The sequence below is a fragment of the Alligator mississippiensis genome, chromosome 2 (assembly GCF_030867095.1).
Source record: "Alligator mississippiensis isolate rAllMis1 chromosome 2, rAllMis1, whole genome shotgun sequence".
NCBI classification, from domain to species: Eukaryota; Metazoa; Chordata; order Crocodylia; family Alligatoridae; genus Alligator; species Alligator mississippiensis.
In genome coordinates this window covers 27,655,894-27,674,003 of record NC_081825.1, presented here as the reverse complement: position 1 = coordinate 27,674,003, position 18,110 = coordinate 27,655,894, and the positions used below count along the sequence as shown (strand labels likewise).

The 18,110-nt window shown below is 45.1% G+C and overlaps 1 protein-coding gene across 3 annotated transcripts in view; it reads right to left on the bottom strand.

Annotated features, from left to right (window-relative positions):
• The window catches only part of EVC2 (EvC ciliary complex subunit 2), a 174,026-nt gene that overhangs the window by 18,761 nt on the left and 137,155 nt on the right, over positions 1 to 18,110 (bottom strand). For all 3 annotated transcript variants that reach the window (XM_059721568.1, XM_059721567.1, XM_059721569.1), the window contains 2 exons: positions 3,358 to 3,585; positions 1,611 to 1,825 (listed from right to left, as the gene is read on the bottom strand). In XM_059721568.1, the coding sequence (XP_059577551.1) occupies positions 1,611 to 1,825; positions 3,358 to 3,585 (443 nt within the window). The remainder of the gene's footprint in view (positions 1 to 1,610; positions 1,826 to 3,357; positions 3,586 to 18,110) is intronic.

Here is an 18,110-nt window from a genome sequence, read left to right as displayed (position 1 = left end):
TGAAGATATTTCTCAGTTTCTGGAGACTTGAGCAGTCCTCCTGAAAACACCCTCCTGCAGAATAGTCTGGACATTGGTTTTGCCCCAAATTCATACTGATTAGAGGCTGCCTGGCATTTTTAACACCCTGCCAGGATACATGTGATCTCCTATGTGAGGAGAATATGCCCACAGGGGCACACCTGCACACAGAAGGGAAGATATTGGAAATCCTCACACTGTGGGGCAAGGGAGGTCACTAGAGCAATGGGAAAATGCCACATCTGCAAGCTCAACATGAGCAGAATGCAAGCCAAGGGATATGACTTAGGCAGAAGTCAATGCCTAGCTAAACTCAAGGACCAGTGACCAGCTTTCCATTGGGTGCTCCAGCACAACAGGTGGTTACTTCTGCCCTGCTATGCGTCTCCTTCCCCCTCAGATTGGGGCACACAAAGCACACCTCTGACAAAAGCCCACTGAACCCTCATCTGGATGCTATAGAGAGGAGGACATAGAAAATCTACCCTGCCAGAAGCAGAGAGATGAGCAACCTGTCACAAAGAACCTTCCTGAGAACCAGCTGCTTTTTGACAGCCAGAATTGCAGGTCACACAATAGATGAAAAGCAGAAAGGGCAGTGCAAGTACTAACGGCAAGTGCTGCTGCATGACCAGCTGTTATGAACCATCTTGATCATTCCCTATATGCCCTTCATGTTCCCTGCACAGTAATCTCCCCCCTCTTATCTTCAGACATCACCTCCAGAAAGTGCTCCAGCAGATACTCCCACAGCAGTTTCTGCTACTTCCAGGAAATGGTGGACTTCTCCCTTCCTTGTAAGACATGTTGCTATGCCCTCATTTGGCAGCTCAGCACGGACCACTGCTTGCAGCAGCAATGCAACACAATACCAAAGTACCCTTCTGCCTGCTGCAGCATTTCCTTTCTCCAATACTTAGTCATCCTCAGTGTTCACATAAATCATTACCACAGCATTAGCAGAGGATCTTTTTAGCCCAGTTTACAGATCTGCTTGGGTCCCCTCTCCCCAGGCTATCTTCCCTCACCCCACTGTCCCTGGAAAACAGAGAAACCCATTGGTCACCAGTTGGAGAAACTGGCCGTCACAGCAGTCAGGGAGACATCTAGCAGTCCAGAGGCTTGCAGGTAGAATCGACTCAAAGGAGTGTTAGAGCTAGATTGGCTAGCAGTGCCTTACTTGCTGTTTAGTTCACAATAATGCAGAGAAAAATGGGTATGAAGGACATGTTCACAGAGATAAGAACGAAAGCAGATGGGAAAAGGAAGAGTGGAAGGAAAATATGCATCCGACCCCCGGGCCACATTTTGCCCACCCCTGCTTTATGCTCTGCCACTGCAAGAAGGATGCCTGATACCACAGAGAAATGTATGTACAATGACAGGCTGGGGCTGGCAGCTGCTGTACGCTGATGGACCTTCTGTCAACAAAAGTTTAAAGGCCTTATATGAAGAGACAGTTCCTGTCCTTCAAAGCTTACAAAACTTTAAGATGGCTCTTTCTTTAGGGTATGCTACAGCCAATAAAGATCACAGTGACAAAGCTAGTTTTGGGAAAGGCAATAATTTGTAATACCAGAAAAACTTACCTTTGCTGATGTAGGTTTACTAAATGGTTACATTTATTCATGGCTTGACTTAGCAAAGTAGACAGTTGTCTGCCTGCATTAACTTCTACAACTTCATCTGAAAGTCCAAATCCATCTGGATTCCATCTCTGCCTATTTATTAGGTTCTGCTGATGTTGAGCTGACTCCTTATGTAGCATTTCATATTCCAGCTTTCTGTCAAGCTCTTCAATCTCCTAGTGTATGAAAACATATAATGATAAAAATGAGTAATTCATCTTGGAAGAAGAAAGTTCATTTGGGGTTAAGAAAAAAGATAGTATCATGGAATTGCAATATTACTTTATTCAGTTCTCATTCTTCCAAATCACGTGCAGTCACTATAGTTTCCAAATCACTGTGATGGCTATGGTAAAACATGACTAGTAAGCAATGAGTGTCAGAACACCACCAATGGCATCTGAAAACTTCCAGTGATGACATCCAGAAGATACAATATCAGCACAACAGACTGAAAAGAGAGACTGATATCTTTATAAGCAGCATAAAGCTGCTGAAACACACTGATGAAAATGCATGCACACACATTTTAGTTATACTGAATCAATTACCTATACTAAATAGGTTGGAAAATGCTGAATGCTATTTATGATAACACAGGCTTTATAAAATAATGTAAGTATGATGAAATAAGAATACTTTTTGAATGCCTTTAGGAGGCTCAGTAGTGGCATTTTAAAAATCAGGGTTTTTAGTGAAGAGTTGGTGTGAAAGCTTGTTTGGGCTTCACTTCCGGGTTCTGCATCAGACTTCTTTGGTATTCTAGACAAGTCATTTACTTTCTCCTTGCCATAGGTCCCCACCTGTAATTTGGAGAAAATAATACCCTCTTACCTACTGTTTCACCATCCTTTTTATTTAGACTTAAGGACATTAAGCAGGCAGCCTCTAAATAAGTGCGTGTTCAGTACTTGGCATAAGGCTAAATTAAAGTCTTCATGTGCTAAGATAGCAGTGAAAATTAATACTAATGAACTATTCATAGGGAGGTAAAACAAACTCACATGCACTGAAGCATGAGTTTATTCTACTCTTTGGTTGAACAAGCTCTGATGCAATTAGTGTGAGAAGTTACTATGGCCTCCGGTTTTGGTGTTTTCTATTTAATAGGTATGTCAACTAAATTTGCCAACTGGTGAGATGAATACGCAGAAATAAAACAGAGCAAAAGGCAAGCTTTGATTAGCAGGACAAAGCCTATACACATCAATCAAACCAGGTAGGATAAGCAGAAAGAGTAACAAACAAAAATGTCACCAGCTTGGTCCTTAGACCAGATAAGGAATTCAGCACTACATATTCTTCTTTTTTTCTGGCTCTTCAGCTATCCTTTTTATACCACCCTCCCCTCCTCACCCAAACAGCTGAACTAGGGAGAGGGAAGCTGGAAATAATCTGTTTTTGAATAGGAAACTGGTCCTGCTTTGGCATCTGTTACAGAGACTTCAGAAAAGGCAGTAAACCTTATGAAGTGAGTTTAATGCTTTGTTTCTGAGCTAATCTTATCAGTGTGAAAATAAAGTTATGTATGAGTAATTAAAACTTTTCCAGATGTATTGTCCACACACATATTCTTACCTATGGCAGAAATATGAGACCAAATTTTCAGCAAGTATAACTCAAGATAATTCCATAGAAGTCAAAAGGGTGTCAGCAGTTGCTGAGCTGGCTTTTTGGCAATTTCCCTTCTCATAATACTGTTACTTACAGGACTGTGTGCCTCTAAAATCTGGGTACACTCCGACTTTGATAGTATTTTAGATGCACTTAGATGTTCCAGAAGCAAAGCTTGAACACTTATGATGGCAGCATATCTCTCTAATGTTTTGGATTTTTTATCAGTCTTCTGGAACTGTAAAGCAGCAACATACTCTCCAAGTTTATTCTCCAGGGCATGCAACTGATGCTCCTTTTCAAACAGCAACTCATTCCGGACCTAGAAAATCATGAAATGCCAAATGTAATAACATTAACAAAAACTTTATAAAGAAAAAAAATATCTATGAAGCAGAATGGCTAATATAATATCAGAATGGCTAATAAAATCAATGATTATTTTAAAAATTATTTGAATTTGATTTTTTATTTAAATAATTTTTTAAAATAAACTTTTTAAAATGCAATCTCTGGCATTTTAATCCTGGTTTAAACAACCAGACCAGAAACTCGCCATCACTTCCTGTGGAGAAGAGGTTAATCATGAGAAGTTCCCAAAATACCTCATTGTAACCTTTGATTGGAGCCTCACCTTCCGTGCACATCAATGGATTGTTGCTAAAAAAACAAAAGCACAAGTTAACCTTGTGCGTAAACTGGCTGGAATGGGCTTCGAAGGGGCACTTTAGCACTTGGTTTCTCTGCAGCAGAATACTGCTCCCCATTTTGGAATAAAAGGGTACACACAACGATTGTTGATACACAGTTAGATGCTGCTATGAGGATTATATCAGGAACGCTAAAATGTATGCCATTACCATGGCTTCCAGTCCTAGCAAACATTGCTCCCCCACAGCATGGCCACGATGCCGCATGTGTGAGAGAATACCATAAAGCCATTGGTAACCCAAACCTCCCAATCAACAAGGATATCACCACGCCACCACTGGCTAGGCTCAAATCTAGAAAACCCTTCTGGAAATACGCCAAGAAGCCTCATGATAATCAAAAGAGCACCGAAGAACAACGGAGGGAAGCCTGGACAAATACCAACCTTCCACAGAAATACATCATCAGCGACCCTACAACCTCTCAGCCAGGATTTGACCTACTGAGAAAGATTTGGTCCTCCCTAAATTGCATCCAGACATTTCTTGGAAAATGTGGTCACCTACTCCATAAATGGAGAATCAAAAAGAGTCCAGGTTTGCAACTGTGGTGTGATTTTTCAGATGGTGCTACACATTGTGAGCAACTGCCCAATTAGATCATTTAATGGTGATCGAAAAATCAATCCATGCAGCTACCCCTGAAGCAGCTAAATGGTTATCAGATTTAAAAATTAATCTATGAATGTTGTATTCCTAAAATGTCATACGAAAGAAGAAGAAATTTAATGTGATGGTATAAGCACATATAGTGAGGCCTGAAATAACTATAATTGAGAAAAAAGAATTACATTTAAATAAAAATAAATATTTGAAAAGCACTTGTTTGCTGATGGGGCATGGTGGCAGAACCTTGAGAAGTATCAATTACAGCTCTGATATAGATTTATGGATGTCAAAGGTACATGCTAGCAACATCACTTTCCTGTCTGCCTTTGGCTATAGGAACTTGTCTATATGGCTATGGCTTGTCTACACCAGAAAAGTAGTTAGCTATGTTAGTCTGACATTGTAACTCGACCAATATCTCATATGCCACCCTCTGCTTACAGTGGCCCTCTGCAGTCTACACTGGACAGATGGGGTGATCCTCATGTGTAAGAGTGAACAAACAATCTGACATCAGTTCCAGAAAGACACACTGTAGCAGAACACTTCAATCTCCTTGGGCATTCCACGGCTTACTCAGGGTAGCTGTTTTTACACAGGAAGGCTTTAAAAATGCACTTGAACAGGAAATTGTGGAACAAGAAATTATCCACAGACTGGATTGTGTTAAAGATGGTATAAACAGGGACTGTGGATTCTTATCCCATTATCTAGATTAGGTTTTTGTGAACCTTTTGTCCCATGGGTTTATTGCTTGCTTGCCTCCTCCTCCCCACTCTTCCTACCCTCCCTCACTCCATGTCTTTTGTATTCAAATCACTCTCTCCACTTGATATGCCACTCTGTGCATGTCCTTTTACAGCATCTGATGAAGTGATCTTGGGCTCTCAAAAGCTTATGCTATTAAGCACTGATTTAGTTAGTCTATAGATACAAATCTACCCAGCCTTATTTACATCAGCCAAATAAGCTGTTAGAATTTGAATTGATATATTTATTTCCTGATAATTAAAAAAAAAAAGTAGAACTTGCTGGCTCAGCAGGCTAGAAAAAAGTGTTATTTTTGTGCTGAACTGGCTTTTGACTTCAGCAGCCTCTTATGCAAGTGCACACAGATTATTTTGTTCATTCCAGTTTATTTTATTTAGTTCTTCATTCAAAATCATAAAATGAATTAGGAGTTGAAAATGCAGGAAAGCTTATTTGCCTCTTCTATTCTATAAATATAAAATGAAGTATGTGAGGATGAGCTCGATTAGTTTTGAAATCTTGAAGGACATGGCACCAGAGTCTAGTGCAGGGTTGGTCAATAATTTTGGGCGGAGGGCTGCTTACTGAGTTTTGGCAAGCTGTCAAGGGCTGCATGGGTAGTTCCACCCCTTGAAGGTGCCATGCCCCCTGGTTGCCATCTTGGGACTGGAAGCCCCATCCCTAAGCTCTGACCTTTGCCACCAGAAGTCCCTCCCCTTGCCCCTGGAAGTACTCCTTTGAGTAAAAGGGTTTGCCATCTTAGAATGGAGAAAAACCCCCAAATTATATACTAAAAATCAAGCACCCATAATAATATATTTTAATTAAAAATATACATTTTTGTCCTGATTTGTGTGTGTTTGTGCTGTATATGTTGAAGTGATTGCATAACAGCTCAAAATGCAGTCTTACTCTTGTATAATGTGTGGAGTACGCAGGGGTGTTGGGGGTATGGGTAGGTGGGTATGGGGTTGGTGGGCGTGTGTATGTATGGTATTTGTTGGGTGTGTGGGGGAGGGCGTGGCTGTGGGGTTTGCAGGAAGGGTTTGAGGGTATGGTGGGCTGTGCATGGGAGCCCCCTGAGTGTGCCCCCCTGAGCCAGTCAGCACCTGCCCCCAACCCGCAACAGCCCAGAGCCTGCATGCCCTATGCTGCCTCCCCACCACTGCCAACAGTGTGCAGCCCCAGTATGCCCCGCACCTGCTCTGCACCACACAGCCGCATGCAGCGGTAGTGTCAGGGAACAGTGTCTAGCTGTGAACCTGCACGCCCCATGCCAGCTCCAGGCTCATCTCTCGGGGCTGAGCAGCAGCAGCAGCAACAGAAATTGAGCAGAAACTGCTGCTCAATGCGAGGAAAGCAGCCCCCCTCCCTCACCGGGCAGTTTTTGCTGCAGTCACGTGGAGCCCACGCTGCGCTAAGCTGTTGCGGCTCCCTCACTGCCACTTCTGGTCTGCCCAGCGCGGCAATGGTGACAATGTGGAGCAGTCGCAGGGCAGCTCACAAGTGGCAGTGAAGGAGCTGCACAGTAGCCTAGCACAGCATGAGCTCCAGGTGGCCACAGCAAAAACTGCTCAGTGGCAGCAAGAGGGAGGGGCCGCTTTCCCCATGCTAAGCAGCAGTTTCTGCCCAGCTACTGCTGCCACTGCTCAGCCCTGACAGGTGATCCCAGAGCCGGTGTGGGGCTCAGCAGTGGCAGCGCAGGACAACCTGCTGCTCAGTGCAGGGGAAAAGTGGCACTTTCCGCTCCCGCTGCCTGTGCTTCCTGGTACAGTTGCTCAGAGCCCGTGTGGGACTGCCATTTGTCCACTTTGCGCTGCCACCACTGCCCCATAGGGCAGCCCAGAGGTGGTGGTGACACAGTGGAGATGCAGGTCAGCCACGCATGGGCTGCAAGCAGCTGTACCAGGAAGCGCCAGCCACGGGGATGGAGAGGGGGAGTTTTCTCCCCACATTGAGCAGCAGTTTTTCCTATGCTACCACTCACTGCTCAGTCCAGATAGGCAAGTGTGGGGTGCATGGGGCCGGGGCTGCGCATACTGGTCCCCACCGGTACCACAGGGCTAGGGGGTGGGGGACTGGGAATGAGCAGTCTTCCCTGCCTCTCTGCCCCCCCCCCCCCACTTCTTTTTAACTGAATTTCCTGCTCTCGTGCAGGGAAGCATGAACAGCCCCAGGGCAAAAGCCTCTGCTAGGCAGGGGCTTCTGGCTAGGGGGTGGGGTGGGGCTGGGCAGGCCTTGCTGTTGCAGGGTCGTGCCATGGATTTCCCTTAATCCTACTGCCCCTGGGTCCTATCGTCTTTGGCAGGCAGCCAGGAGCAGATAAATATTAATTTTCTAAATTTTTGAGGGGGCCTGTGAAGTGGATAAAATGGCTGGCGGGCCAGATCTGGCGGGCTGTATTTTGCCCATCCCTGGTCTAGTGCACCTATTAGGCATGTAATTGGATTTAGAAGCCTAAGTGTGATTCTATTCTATGCTGTTAAAGTCTATTACATACACAAACTTTTGTACTACACAGTCATGTTATCCCTAAGAGTAAGTCAAAAAAATCGGCAAGAAGGAAGAGGACCTAATATCTTTCAGGGATTTGAGCAAAATGAAATAGTATCACACTTAGATAGATGAATTCACTAAGATACTAAATGGAAGAGAATCTGGCCCACAGTGAGTAAAAACAATCTGCTATAGACAATACTTCCTTTGTTTAATAAATCAGTTGATTTTAATTGGAGAATGTTCTGCATTTTTCTTATTTTTTATGTACCCAACACATTTGCTAATAAAAACGATTTTAAATGCTATTTTGAGTACTTTATTTGAAATCCAGTTTCCATCAAATGCAGTTTGACACAAAGCACAAGTAAAAAAATAACCATCAAAGAGTAAATAAGTAAATAGCAAATGTGATATTAAAAAATGTAACAATGAAATATACAGATTATCTAAATAAATGTATGATAAATGACATACTTGCTATAATGAACGTGTATAGATATAGTACTCCAGGTTAGCAAGCAGTATAGTACTTCAGGTTAGTAAACTGTTAAGGGCCACAAGCATAGCCCTGCCCCTTGACAGGTGCCCCACCCCCTGGTTACCTGCTTGGGACTGGAAGTCCCAGCCCTAACCCTTGATTTTTGCCACCAGAAGTTATTCCCCTTGCCCCAGAAGCACTCCTTTTTTTGTAGGGGGAGGTCACCATTCTGGAGCTGGAAAAAAAATCATACACTAAAAGTCAAACAACTACTATAGCATATTTTAATTTTATTTAAAAAAATATGTTTGTCCTGATTTATGTGTATTTACATAGTATATATAAATGGGATTGCATAATAGGTCAAAAATAAAGTCTTACTCTCATATACTGTGCGTGGGAAGTGTGGGGGAGTGTTTAGGGCATGGTTAGTGAGGTGGGGGGTGTATGATGGGGTGTGGTGTGTGGGTGGCTGTGTGGGGGTCTTGTGAGGGGGTGTGACTGTGTGGTGGGGTATAGGGCATGTGTATATGTAGGGAAGTTATGGGAGGGTGTAGGCAGGATGAGGGTGTGGGTGTATGGGGTTTGTGGGGTGTGAGGGAGAATGGAGGAGTTGGGACCCCCGGCATGTCTCCCCCCCATGGCACACAGCAACTGCTGCTGGCAGCAGTAGCAGCAGGCAGCAGAGCTCTTGGGGTGCTCATGACCTGTGGAGGCACAGCCACCTGGCAGTGCACGGCTCCAGTCAGTTCCAGGAGCTGCATGTAGCAGCAAGGAGCGGAGCAATGGAGCCGATGGCCTGGCCCCACTCCCTGCCGCCATGTGCAGCTCCTGGGACTCTGCTGGAAGTAGCAGGGAGCCCTGCTGCCTGCTTCCCAGTGAAGTAACACAGAACTAGGGCACTCACTGAAATTACCAAGCAGAAGATTTAAAACAAACAAAAAGAAGTGTGTCTTTTTCAATTTTTCTTACACATGCATAATTAATGCATGGAACTCACTGCCAACAGAATAAACTGGCTCAGAAAGGTATTAGAAAAATGTATGGAGGATAGGACAATCAGAACAGTTGGGGATGTAACCTACTGATGGTGATGAGGAGGGTATAATAGGAGATATCTGACTCTACAGCCCGGGTTCCTGAACTTGCCCCAGACTGTTCTGGGGCCAGGCTGACAATCAGCTGATTGTGCCTGTCCTGAGCTCAGGACAGTCCCAGGTCACGCTGGGTTGTGGACACCTGGCTTTAAAAACTGTCCACTAATATCTTATACCTCCATTTCTCGATGTATATAATTAGAAACACAAGACTTGAAAAGTGCCAAAAATTCCAGCTAAAGCTGCTGTAATCTGGTAAAGACACCCAAAAATCAAGTTCTTAAATCAGGACATCTAAAAAACGAAGATGCCTCAAATTAGGGAGAGACTTGCATATTTGGGCTTTAATCTCTCTCTCTGAACTTTTAGCTCCCTATAGTCTAACCCAATGAATTGGGAGGAGACTTAATTACTCCTCAAAATAATTTGAGACTCTCATGTGTAAGGGACAGTAATAAATTGTACAAGAATAAAGTTACCCATTTCAAAGGATATATTTTTTAAAAATATCTAATTCTAACATATTTCAAATCAGTATCTTCTCCTCAACCTCCACAATGAAATGTTTTGTTAGACTGCTTTGCCATGGTGTTCCCGTAATGGCAACAAAAAATATGTACTCATGTAAAAACGAAAAGGGTGTGATCCTCACTGGTGTAAATTGGACTAGCCTCGAGACCAGACTGAAGTAAATGTTAATTACATTGATTTATACAAGGTAAGGGTCTGCCTTTGCTTCTCTATATATTCCTGCACTGATGAAGAGATCATATGTGAGTCTCACAAACCTCATAACCACATTACTTTTATATTATGCTAATCAGAATTATATGAAACAATATATTAGTCCCATCCATTAACTTCTAGGATCATTTAGCAGATTGTCATCAGGTTTTCAGAGCCCTAAAATGACAAACAGGTAATATGATGCTCATGAATTTTTCTCTGGCATTATTAGTGATAAGACTGCTGTCTAGAGTGATTGCATATCATTCAAATTTTATTATACAATAGACAGAGCTACATTTAAAATGTGATTTGCAACCAAATCTGCATTTTTTCAAAAGGACCCATGTGACTTTCTCTGAAGTTTCTATTAAATTATAGCACATGTCCTTGAACATAAGAGGGAGTTATTTGTAGAAAACTCTTGAAACCAGCCTCAACAACTTAAGTAATACAAAGCCTTATTAAAGAGGCAAAGTGCATGTAAGATGTGTTTCCTAAACATTCTTAGCAAAAACAGGGCACATAGACACATGTTATTAATGCACAGCAATAAACTTCAGTGCATATAGCACCAGAGTTTATTGCTCCCAGGTGCCACGTTTGAACATATGCCCAGGACCACAGCATGTTGAACCAGGCTGGAGCAGCTCCAGCTGGCTAGGTATCTGGGGGGTCAGCCTGTCAGCTTGGGGTCTATTCTGATCCAGCTCAATGTGCTGCAGAGGGGCTGGCTAGAGCATGAGGACGCTTCAGTGCGGGGCTAGCCGGGAGGCAGCTCCTGCACTGAAGCACCCTTGTGCCCCAGCCATCCCCATCAGCTTCTACATGGTGTTGCTGTGCAGTAAAAAACTCCACCACAGTGTAGTACTTACGTTTACAAGTACTAACCTACGGCAGAGTTAATTAGTTTACTGTGACCTAATAGCACTGTTTGTGTAGATGCTATTACATTTACTGAGGAGCTAATTAGGCAACTCCAAAGTAAACATCTTGCATAGATGTGTCCAAGGTGTCTCAATATACGAACAGAGGATCTTAGCATCATTGTTAATCTAATAAGAATTGCTTTCTTGAAGCAACGTCGTTAACTAAGCAAACATGTTGGGAGAAAATATGAGATTACCCTTTTTTCCCCACAGAACTTGAAGGTCCTGCAGCCCTTTTAGATGGTCCTTAAAGGAAAGAAGGCTTAAATAGGTGCTGCATTCCTAATTTCATAAAACTGGGAAAGTTACATGGCTCCTCAGTTTATGGCCACATTGAAACCACATTTAAACTGTAGCTGATCAGGTAAGTGTACTGATTATACCAATATAATAAAGCGATGTAAAATCTCCTGATATCTGATATTCTCTAAAAGCCCTGGCTCCTGAAATGCATAAGAATCTCAGCATTCATCAAATTAAGTGTTTCTACTCTTTCTACTTATAGAGAAGAGCTTGGAAACCTTGAATGTTTAAATGCTCCAGCATGAGAAGGAAAATAGACAGAACTTGATGGGCATCTATACACATGCTCTGGAACAGAGGGGGGGGGGGGGGCAGGGGTGAGGGCAGGAAAGGTTAATTAGAGTGGCTCCAAGAGCCACTCTAATTAAAGTGCCTGGAGCATCTCATGTATCAGTGTCTCTGCGCTTAAAAATGGCAGCAGGGGTGCTTTAAGTAAATGTCCCTGCCTCCATTTTTAAGAGCAGGGATGCTGATACATGAGACGCTGGAGTCTGCTGGAGCACGGTAATTACCACACACCAGCAGACTCCATTAATCCAGTCAGCTCTGATGTGCTGTAATTACAGCATTTTGGAGAAGCCTTGCTGTACATGTAGAGGCAGGCACCCAATAATTTTTAAAATCGCTTTTATTTTAAACCCTAAATCTTTGGAGCCAAATCCTTTTCCACCTCTTGGGTATCTAAGTGATCATAGGTACCTAGGTACAATTCTATTCCACCCTGTTCAAATCCTGAAAATCCATTAATGCATCTACTTTTACAACACAACATCACTTCATTCTTAAAATTGAGTCACAAACAAGCAGAGGAGGAGGAGGGCTCCCCCAACCTTGTGTATTAACAGTTTTTCAGGAATATGAGTAGCATCCAATTTTGTGCCTAACAGGTGGGAAAAAATTGGCCCTCGGTATTGGCAATACTGATTCTGTTTTGTCTTTATGTATGTCCGTTTTCTCAATATCTCCTTACAAAAGCAAATGTCTGTAGAACAGAAGGAACTGTGATAGAGACTTACAGCTCCTGAGAAGATCTCTAGGCATGCAGTACATCAGTTGGCCTTTTTTCTGGTGAACTGTTTGATGGGCTTTGCTATGGTGCCATGGGCAGCTTTGCAGGGGATTTCATTCTAGGAGCAAGCCTGTAGAAATGCTCATCTCATAGAAGATGGATTGCATGTGTGGGGAGGAAGGTGTTGAGGGTGGAGAAGTGAGGGGCTGTACTAGGGAAGAGGAGGAAGACCACAGCTTGCTACTTGGGTTGGAAAGCCACGAAGGTAGGAGTGCTGTGCTACAGTTGTCTGGCACAGCTGGAGTCACAGAAGCTTGAGTGAACCTGGAAAGGTCTTGGATCCCTGTGGAGGATTTTGAACTAACTCCAGCATTTTCGGGAGAGAGGTTACCTAGTCTTTGCCCAGAAACAGCCATGTCTCATTTTTATGTATTTGAGATCACTCAATTGAAAAGGGGGGAAAAAAAGTTTTTCAGAAAGGTGAGAAACCTATTAAAATGAAATCCAGGCTCTTTGTTCCATGTGAACTGTTTGTTATTGAAATGCTAATACCTTTAGCATTTCTTTTATATCCTCACAGTCCAGCAGTTCATGACTATTCAGAGATGCATACTGTATTCCAGAGGCACTGGTAGGAAATCAAATAAAGATAAAAACTTCTGCAGAACATTGTGCAAATCAGGACTTTGGTTTAGATTATACAAGACAGCCAATTCCACCCAGAATCCGATTTTGTTTATTATTATTCTGTCAAACCAAATTTCTTTTCAAAATTCAAAGTGTTATTTTGAGATACTTTTATTTATGAACCAAATATGTAAGACCTGGTAGCAAAACTGTAGCTTGTATCAGTGCCCATGCAAAGATTAGATCAATTCCTCAGAATGTATTTGACATGCATGTGAAATGAGCTAAGCTTCCTTTTAAAGAAGAGTGTTGAATGAACTCTTTACTGTTGGTGCTGGCTTTGATTCAGCTCACGCATTCAGCTCACGCAGCAGCAGCAGCAGCGCAATAGGAAAATGACTTTCAGAAGTAACTGGTTAATTTGGGGTTCTTCAATTGCTAACTACCCAGTTTAAGACAAGAGGTCTAGGAGGAATTCTCTGCCCATTGAAATGAATGACAAAACTATAGACTACATTTGCATAGGGATCTCACCCCTAATGTTCCAAGCTGACCATCCAAAGGTACTAGTCACTTCTGAAAATCAGTGTCATAGAACCTGAGGTTGTTCACTGGAACCAAAAAAACCATGAAGACACTTGAATAAAAACATGTTAATATTTTGGCAAAGAATGATACTTTATAATTACCAAACTATACACATATTTATAAATTATAATTCTTTGCCAAAATATTCTCAGGCTTTTATTCAAGCATCTTCACTTTTTGGCTTCTAACAAATTTTTAACACCTCCAGATTCCCATGACTCTGTGTGTGTGCGTGTGTGCATGTGTGTGTGTGTGTGTGTGTGTGTATACACACATGTTAGGTGTAATTTTATATGTAATTTATGTGTACTTTTTATATGTCATTTATGCATTGGCGTATTTAATATGTGTGTGTATATATTATAATACACACACACCCTTGTACAAACATAGACATATTTTATGTCTATTTTATATACACACAAAAATCACAATGTATATTATAGTATGTTCTGGAGGCTGCTTCCGGGGTGAAGAGCTTAATTTGTTGTACTGCATAAAGTTACAAGAGCAACTTCCAAATGCATGTAGGTTTTCATAGATTCATAGATGTTAGGGTCGGAAGGGACCTCAGTAGATCATCGAGTCCGACCCCCTGCCATGGCAGGAAAGAGAGCTGGGTCTAGATGACCCCAGCAAGATGGTTATCTAACCTCCTCTTGAAGACCCCCAGGGTAGGGGAGAGCACCACCTCCCTTGGGAGCCCGTTCCAGACCTTGGCCACTCGAACTGTGAAGAAGTTCCTCCTAATGTCCAATCTAAATCTGCTCTCTGCTAGCTTGTGGCCATTATTTCTTGTAACCCCCGGGGGCGCCTTGGTGAATAAAACCTCACCAATTCCCTTCTGTGCCCCCGTGATGAACTTATAGGCAGCCACAAGGTCGCCTCTCAACCTTCTCTTGAGGCTGAAAAGGTCCAGTTTCTCTAGTCTCTCCTCATAGGGCTTGGTATGCAGGCCCGAAACCATACGAGTGGCCGTTCTCTGGACCCTCTCCAGGTTATCCGCATCCCTCTTGAAGTGCAGTGCCCAGAATTGCACGCAGTACTCCAACTGCGGTCTGACCAGCGCCCGATAGAGGGGAAGTATCACTTCCTTGGACCTATTCGTCATACATCTGCTGATGCACGATAAAGTGCCATTGGCTTTTCTGATGGCTTCATCACACTGCCGACTCATGTTCATCTTAGAGTCCACTGGGGCTCCAAGATCCCTTTCCACTTCCGTGACACCCAGCAGGTCATTCCCTAGGCTGTAGGTGTGCTGGACATTTTTCCTCCCTAGGTGCAGCACTTTGCATTTCTCCTTGTTGAACTGCATTCTGTTGTTTTCTGCCCACTTGTCTAACCTGTCCAGGTCTGCTTGCAGCTGTTCCCTGCCCTCCGGCGTGTCCACATCTCCCCATAGCTTTGTGTCATCTGCAAATTTGGACAGAGTACATTTCACTCCCTCGTCCAAGTCGCTGATGAAGACATTAAAGAGTATCGGTCCAAGGACCGAGCCCTGTGGGACCCCACTGCCCACACCCTTCCAGGTCGAAGCCGACCCATCCACCACGAATAGACATTGTGATAACATTTTAAGTCTCATTTTCAAAAGTAATTAAAGAACTAAGCAGCCTAGAAGTAACATCCTAATTGACCTCTAAGGTGATGACTAAGCAGCATCATGCCCAAGATAGGCGTCTTGTATTATGAAAGTGATCCAAGTCAGCCCAGGGAGATGCCTGGGGTCAGTTTAACCTGCATAGATTGAAGCATTGTGCAAGTAAATAGACCAGGGGAGGGAAATTATTTTGGCTGGAGGACCGCTTCACAAATTTTGGTGAGCTGTTGAGGGCTGCATGGGTAGCCCCGCCCCCTGGTTGCCATCTTGTGGCCAGAAGTCCTGCCCCCTAACCACTGCCCTTTGCCACCAGAAGTCCCTTCCTTTGCCCCCAGAAGTACTCCTTTTGAGAGGAGGTAGTATAGCCATGGAACTGGAAGTTACATTTTGTCACATGGTCTATGTCAGAGGTAGGCAACATTTTTTTGGCTGGAGCGCTGAAAAAACCACAATATCTAGCTTGTAAGGTGCTGGAGTGCCAGCATGCCAAAAAACCAAACTGGGGTGGGGGGTACATGGCAGGATGCACTGCATATTAATATAGTTAATAATCATAAATGTTTCTTTTTTATGGTAAATACCAGGTTTTCTAAAAATGCTAAACCTGGTGACAATAAATAAAACTTCATAGAGAGGGAAGAGAGAAGGAAGAAGGAGAGAAGAGGGAGAGAAGAGAGAAGGAAGAGAGGAGAGAGGGAAGAGAGAGGAAAGAGACAGAAGAGAGAAGAGAGGGAAGGAAGGAGGGAGAGGCAGAGGAAAAGGGAAAGAGAGAGGGAGGGAAAGTGGCATGGGGAGAAGCAGGCGCAGGGGGAGGCACAACAGCCAGGTCCTTGGAAAGGTGGCAGCTGGGGGGGGTGGGGGTGGGATGGAGGGGAGTGGGGGCTGCCCCAGCTCCATAGACTCAGGCCGCAGCTGGGTCCCCAGGGGCACCCAAGGTGGAACCTGGCCTGGCCCGGCCCACACAGCTCTGTGGGATGGGGCGCAGCTGCCCTGCCCATGAGAGGATGCTGCCTGGTGAGGGCAGGACGCTGGGCTTGGGGGGCTCCCAGTTTGGCCTCTGGGCACAATGGATACAGTGCAAGTAGGGTGGAGTCACCCAGGCTGTGGCAGGAGCCCCTGGGGCTATGGGAACAGCTGTGCAAGGCTGCACACTTACCTCTGCCAGCCTGGCTCATCCAGTCCCAAGTGGCACATGGCTCAGCTGCTGCTTCTCCTCGCCAGTGCTGACTCTGCTGGGCCTGTCGCATTCTGAGTGGCATGCAGGGAAGCAGCGGCTGGGCTGGCTTTGCTGAGTGCTGCCTGGGACGGGACAGGCCCGGCCAAGCCAGCACCGACAAGGAGAAGTGGCACCTGAGCCATATACCACTTCCTCGCATGCTGCCCAGCACAGGCTCAGCCACAGCTTTGCATCTCTTGTGCCAACCCAGCCAGGCCTGGCCCAGCCTGTCCCAAGCGGTGTGGGGAAGTGGCATGCAGCTCAGCTGGCCTTGCTGTGTGCAGCTCAGGATGAGCTGAGCCTGGTGAGGAGCCTGGGTATCAGCAAGGAGAAGCAGTGGCTGAGTTGCATGCTGCTTGGGTCTGGCCGGTGGAGGTAAGGGAAGGCATGGCTGAGCTGTGCGCTGCTCCGGCTGTGCCAAGCTGGTCCTGGCTGGGCAAGAGCAGCACTTTCAGGCATCCCCCACATCCCCCTCACTGCTGGAGAGGCGGGGGCCATGGCTAGCCCTGGCAGTAGCCTCAAGCAAATGGGGGAGGGAAGGGGTTTAATTTCTCCCCCTCCCTGCCCTGTCCCACCAGCATGGACCTGACCCAGGGTCTGCCTGGCTGAGGCGCAGAAGCCCTTATCAGGGTCCCTCTTCACCCCCCAGCTGCTACAGCAGGTGTGGGGGCATGGTCCCCTGAGGCCAAGGGGACAGAGAGGGTGGTTTATTCCCCACTCCATCCCCTCCCCCCAGGGAACCCCAGCTGGGGTCTGCCTGGCTGGGTGCGAGCAGCGGAGGCAGTGGCCAGGGCTGGCAGACCTTGGCTGTGGTCCCCCAAGGGGAGAGGAGATGAAGTAGGGAACAAACCCCCTCCCAGCCCCCTTTGCCTCAGGGGGGCATGCCAGCTGACCCGGAAGCCATTAGGAGGCTAGGTGGTTTAGAAAATCCCACTAGGCACCTATCTACATATTTAGTGGCATTGTGAACTCTGACTCATTCTCACTCAAACTGACACCTGCCTGGTACATGTCTACAAGTTGCATGTGTAATAGTTTATGGATGGGTGGATGAGAGAAACATGTGCCCTGGGCAGCACCTCATCCTCCTCTCCCCAGCTCTGCTTGCACTTTCCAGCTCCAAGTGCCACATAGAAGTGTGCACCAGTGAGTGCAGGGAAGTCCAGGAAATGCAGGCTTGTAGAGCAGAAGTGGAGTTTGCTGCTTTTGAGGTATGGGGAGATGTTAACCTATGTTTTTGACACCAAAAACATGAGTTTCTGCCTACTTGACATAGGTGTCTACAGCAATAAAAAATAAGGTGACATCTCTCAGCAGCAGCAGCAAACTTCAGTGGCTGCTTCTACATGCTGCCTACTGCCAAAGCCTTCAGAGCCAAAAGGTACAAGGGGACAGGGGAGAGAGGACTGCCCCAGGTGTGGTCCTGGTCAGTTCCTGGCCAGTTCCACCTTTGTGCATGGGTTCTTATGTGGAGGGCTCCACAAATCATGGAGACTGCTCCAAGGCAGCCATGGTGAACAGCAAAGTGCCATGCCCTGAGCCTGCATTGGGTCTTTAGTGGAATTTAGGCATAGCCCAACACAGGGCCTGGGAAGGAGTTATGTTCACAGGAGTACACTTGAGGCGCACACAGTAATGCACAGAAGCCCTAAGACCTCTAAGACCTAGGGATCAATTTAAGTGAAAATGGAGGAGAATAAGAA